This window comes from Hordeum vulgare, chromosome 6H (assembly GCF_904849725.1).
Source record: "Hordeum vulgare subsp. vulgare chromosome 6H, MorexV3_pseudomolecules_assembly, whole genome shotgun sequence".
NCBI lineage: Eukaryota > Viridiplantae > Streptophyta > Magnoliopsida > Poales > Poaceae > Hordeum > Hordeum vulgare.
Window position 1 is genome coordinate 1849774 of NC_058523.1, and position 5986 is coordinate 1855759.

The window sequence follows — 5986 nt, forward strand, 5'->3', positions numbered from 1 at the left end:
GCGATGCTGAGGCGGCGCTCCCACCTCCAATTCTTGTGATGGTCCTCGTCGGTCAAAAGCCGCAGGGGAGGCATGAGCTCCTGTGCTGCCACCTCGGGGAAGTTCATCTCCCTATGAGGACGCCATAGGTGCCACACCAACGTATCGTACGCGTGGACGGCCTCATGGGCGGTGTCGAACGTGCCGAGGGTGAGACGTGTCTCACCGAAGCGGATCTCGGCATAGAAGATATCGGACGGGCGCGCGTGGACGCCACTATAGCCCGAACTTCCCCGATGGCGTGGCAGCATGGTGGCATAGCGGCAGCGAGGCGATAAAGAAGAAGCATGGCGAGGAATAGCGGCGAAGAGGGTGCGTGGCAAGATAGAGCAGTGGAAAGAACGCGTGGATGGGCGTTGGATTTATAGCGCGTGCGGCGACACATGCCAGAACTGCCGCGTGCCCCTGCTTTTTCTTGCGTGCGTGGCCGTTTTTTTTACCCGCCATTTTTTCCCTCGTTCGTTGGAGCATGCACGGACGCAAATGCGCTAAAAAACCTGTTTTTCACGCGCACTTTGTTTGACGCGTCTGTTAGAGATGCTCTTAAACTTGCAAACTAGACACACGCCTTCACTTAATTACCTTGTAATTAAGATGACATGTACTATATGAATTTTGAGTTTGCGAACCACATGTCCCATGAGGTAATTAAGATTTCATCTATACCAACTTATTCACTTAATTACCTTTCAAAATAACTACTCTTAATTTTCGAGGACTTAAATAATACTGTATATGGTAGCAATATGTATTGTGCAAGTCAAATCTAACCGTCGTTCTTTACTACAGCGCGTAAAGGATTTTGATGACACCGTCAAACAAGTGCTTCATCTGCTTCATATGCGTGATAGTGATGGTACCGCAGAAGGCAAAACTGAAGTATTCTTCTTTGCTGGCTGGCGCGGCGAGGGACTGGTAGCATCTGCTGTTCTTAGAGCTCTAGCCGAACGCCTAAAATCTGAAAGAACCGATTCTGGCATGACAAGGCATTTTGAGAAAATTATCCACGTCGATTGCTCTTTGTGGAAAAACAGAAGGACGATGCAGAGGGCAATTGCAGAGGCATTAAACCTTCACCACTTAATGTACACATTTGATGCGAGGGATGAAGAAGATGATTTCAGAGGGGTAGATGACAACTCTAGAGCAGTAATAAATAGCGTCGGAAGTGCGATCAACCGGTGCCTAATAAACAAAAGATTCCTGATGATTTTTCACTATGGAGGAGATGAAAATATTGATCTCACAGAGTCAGGCGTTCCTTTTTTTGGTGAAGGTAAGTTGTTATGGACCAAGCATGGAAGATTTCAGTTCTCACGGAAAGAACTGAAGGTGATGTCCAGTTCTGTTAATATACGTATGTATATCACTCCCGACCAAGGCATATATATTAGGCCACAAGTGCGTGCTTTATTGCACAAAGAAGCTGCTGAAGTGATGGGTTACACCAGCATGGATGAAATCAAGCCATCAATAGTTGTGGATTGCTTTTTGTACTCACTGCTCCTGACAAAAGAAGTACGTGGAAAGTCTATCAGTGTTGACTATGGTTGGGCTACTCATGCTTGCAACTACTGGATATGTGATGGAATACTTGATGGAATAGTCAGAGCTTGGGAGGTTGGCAATGCGTTGTGTGGAGTGATACCACCGCTGGGATATTTTCCAGATGAAACAGCAGTTCTGGTAAGTTGGTTGGACAGAAACAAAAAACCCTACGAAGGCTGGAATTCAATCACCTCAAACAAACAAGCAGCACAGAATATCTCTGTTGTCCATGTTAATGCAACATCCTATTTTCTAACATTTGAGGGTGACAGTCAGCCAGAAGAACTACAAAATGATATGTTTCAACTAGCCAGCAACCTCCGTGTGCTAAAACTCTGCAAGTGTAGCTTTGATTTTTCATCGCCGCCTTTCCGCTGCTGCCAAAACCTAAGGTTCCTATGGCTTGACCACTGCACAAACACTGGGAAGGAGCATCAAGAAGGGGCATGTTTTCCAGATTTGCTGGTGCTTGACTTACGTTGTACAGACTATGTCTTGTTGCCACGGATGATTGAACTGATGACCAATCTCAGGGAGCTAAATACAAAGGGAGTATCATGGAGGACTATAAGCCATGCCTGGAAAAAGCTACAGAATCTGCACAAGCTCCGGTTAACTGAATTTTCAGATGTGATAACAGTGGACAATTGCTCTGCCATAGACATGATGAACCTCGAGCTCCTTGACTTTTCTGGGAACACTCACATGGAATCATTGCCTGAAATGTCATCAGCAAGAAGCCTCAAGGTGCTTGTTGTTGATGGTTGTTCCAACTTGAAACATGTTTCATTGGAAGGAGTTCCTTCACAACTCGAGAGTTTTAGCTTTGATGGTTATGGCCCAGCAGAGAATTGGGGTCATCCCATACAACTGCCAAGAAAGGAATCCCGCCCGAAGTCTTGCGTGGAACCAATGGAAGAAGCCAAGGTATCAAGGATCTCCTTAGAGGGTTGCGCTCGATTGCATAGCATATTCTTGCGTGCATTGTTCAACCTGAAGGAGTTGGACATGTCAGGTACGGCCATCAAAACAATTGATCTCGGTGCAATGGATGTCCCACGGCTCAAGAAGCTATTCCTACAGGGTTGTGAGCAACTCCATAGTTTAGTCTGGGATGGACTAAACCCGACATTGGAAGTGCTACATGTAGACACTAATCGGGGGATGACGAGATCAGGGTTCTGCTGTGGAGAACAGAGGTCCGTTGACTTTGAGGCATGTATTTGTTTTACAGATGGACGGTTTCTTTGGTTGCCCATAAAAGCACTATATGCCCGAATCAGGAGGGAAGATTCCAGACATACAAGGAGAATCTTTCTTTCTCCAAGAGAATATGCTTTTTCCTCCGGTTACTCGAAAGTGCACCTCCATATATCTTCTTCAATCACTAAAAGTATAGGGGAGATCCCCCCAAGCCAGGAGGATCATATTCCAATGGTGCCATTTCTACATTACAAGGATGTCGTCGTCCGTGCAAAGGATATAACATGTTTGTCCTTGGTGTCGGACTGCCAACAGCTTCATCCTTTGGACTGCCATATCGAGATTGGAAAAGGAAGCCATGATTTAGAGACTATGCTGATGGACTCAGGTTCTTTCTCTTGGTGTGTACGATCAATGCATGTGCATGACAATTCCTCGGTCACAACTATCCCGCACACTTCAGCAGACTGGGGTAATTTAAAATGGTGTCGTGCAGAGAGGTGCCCCAAAATGTTGGCTCTCTTTACTTCAGGACTTCAGCACTTCCGTTCTTTAAGGACACTTTCGGCGTCTGATCTCCGGATGGCCTATTGCATCTTGGGTAGAGGCCTCAATAATATCGGGAAATATATCTTCGAAGCACTACAGTATATATACCTACACAATTGCCCCAGGTTGGTATTCGTCATCCCCATTTCGACCTTCACCTTGCCAAGCTTGGAGACTCTCCACATAGCATACTGCAGTAAGCTGCAACATGTTTTCCCATTGGATGACAAGCATTCCGAAGAAATAGCATCTGGTGTCACATTCAATAACCTGAAGCACATCAAGCTGTACCATCTCCACAGTCTAGAGCAGATATGTGAGGCCAGACTGACCGCGCCGTCGTTGGAAACCATCAGCCTCAGGGACTGTTGGGGCCTCAGGCGGCTTCCCGCTATAGGCTCTAAGCTACCAATGGTGGACTGCGAGAATGACTGGTGGGAGAGGCTGGAGTGGGATGGCTTGGAGGCCAACCATGACCCGTCGCTCTTCCAAACACGCCACTCGAATTACTACAAGAAGACCCTCCCGAGGGTCTCCGTTCTGAGGTTTGTCGTATAACACGGATTCTGTACATGAATTTGGATAAGTTGAACAGGTTCCATTCCAAGTACTCTTTATTCTTAATTACCTCTATTCATTTCTCAGGTAATTGGGTGCACTGCTCTGGATGTCAGTTTACATGGAGCATTGGTCTACCATACGTTGTCACAAGTTGTGATCTCACAGCTCTCAAAGTGTTTCCCATTGCCTGTGTATTTGTTGTGTTTCTTGCAATTTCTACAGTGTGGCGTGCGCACATCGAAGAAATGATGTGTTTTCTTTTCACGAAGCTACGTTATCTGGGTATGCTTGGATTGGCGTGTTAAGCACTGGAGTGCTATAGTTTTCTCCTACTGCTTGGTGTGGTGTTGATCACAACCTAGCTGTGTTGTGCAGATTTGCTGTGTGCTTGCAATAAGAGGGTGTGCCTGTGTGCATCAACCAAGAGATGTGTGATTGGTTAATTTGGTTGATTATACAACAATTGTTATTGTGATGATTTAATGCAAACTAGCTGCGGATGTATATAGACTAATTTTAGAGTGTAGATTTACTCATTTTGCTCCATGTGTAGATCATATTAGAATTTCTAAAAAGATAATAGGAACGTAGGGTAGCAGTCTTCTGACTGAAAATTGGTGGTGCAGAGGAGATCGTGCTTCGTTGGCGCCCCGGAGCGCCGCCTTGTAGATCGGCCGACAGAAAGAATGTTGGTTATGTCTTATCTAACTCTTCCACTGCTTGTCTGTCTCAAAAACAAACCTTTTCCACCGTCCGATTGAAAATTCCAAGATTGATGCTTTTTTTTTCTGGTCGTGCAGTTTTGAGCTGTGCAGTTTTTAAGTTTTGTTTTGATTGTTTCGTCTTTATTTTTTTTTTTGGCCACTGCAGTGAGCGCGGCTATGTGCCGCTTCTGAGACCTTTTATTTGGCACGTGAACCGCGACCTAACGAGGTAGCACGCACCCACTTCCGCCCGATCGCCCTATTGCCACTAGTGGAAAACGGGTCTTTGGCCTGGACCCTTTAGTCCCGGCCTTTCTCTGGGCCGGGACTAAAGGCCCGGCCACGTCGCCCCAAAATCCCAATGCCGCCCACGAGGCTTTGGTCCCGGCCCGTAAGGAGCCTTTAGTCCCGGTTTGTGTCTCAAACTGGGACTAAAGGGCTACGCGGTGTGTAGCCCGCATGTGCTCCACCTTTAGTTCCGGTTTGTGTCTCAAACCGGGACTAAAGTCCTCTGCCTATATATATTGGCCACAGCCCCCCTCTCCCCTCTTCCTTCCATTTTTCTTGGATGGAAGAGTGTGGGTGTGTGCTAGCTCTCCATTTTTCTTGGATGCACTAGAGGTGTTTGTTGAAATGTGTCTTAGAGCGATGCCGCTTCAGTTCACCGAACACAACTACGATATGAGATGCCCGAGCCACGCTTAAACCTCTTCCTCTTTATTTCTACTTATTCTAAAAGGTTAGCAACTATATTTCCTCGTTTAGACCGTGTGGTACTAATTTTTAGGATCGTGATTGTATTTGATATACAGTCGTATAACGCAGATGAGCCATCCATGGATATACGGTGATCGACGCACAGCCGCTTATAGAGAAGGCGTGCATTCTTTTCGAGATGCAGCCGATGCGAACAAGCATGATGGTGGCTATATGTTTTGTCCATGTGTTGAATGTCGGAATGAGAAGGATTACACTTCCTCAAGAGTCATTCAGAGCCACCTGCTTCGGTCCGGTTTTATGTTGGGCTATAATGTTTGGACCAAGCACGGAGAAAGAGGGGTTATGATGGAAGAAGACGATGAAGAAGAAGAGAATGATGATGACAACTACCGATCTATGTTCCCTGAGTATGCTGATACCGCAATGGAAGACAATGAAGAAGAAGACCAGGATAAAGAACGGGAACCAGATGAGCCCGCTGATGATCTTGGCCGGGTCATTTCTGATGCACGGCGAGGTTGCGACACAGAAAAGGATAGGTTGCAGTTCGAGAAGATGTTACAAGACCACAACAAATTGTTGTATCCAACTTGTGAAGATGGCCAGAAGAAGTTGGGTAGCACACTGGAATTGCTGAAGTGGAAGGCAGAGACCGGTGCGAC

General features: G+C 46.3%; 1 protein-coding gene across 1 annotated transcript; it reads left to right on the forward strand.

The window, feature by feature from the left end:
* The first annotated feature begins 774 nt into the window (after positions 1–774).
* On the forward strand, positions 775–3988 carry LOC123402499. The gene is made up of 3 exons (XM_045096422.1): positions 775–1858; positions 2075–3884; positions 3985–3988. The coding sequence occupies exons 1-3, from the start codon at positions 775–777 to the stop codon at positions 3986–3988; spliced, it is 2898 nt and encodes a 965-aa protein (XP_044952357.1).
* Positions 3989–5986: the final 1998 nt, after the last annotated feature.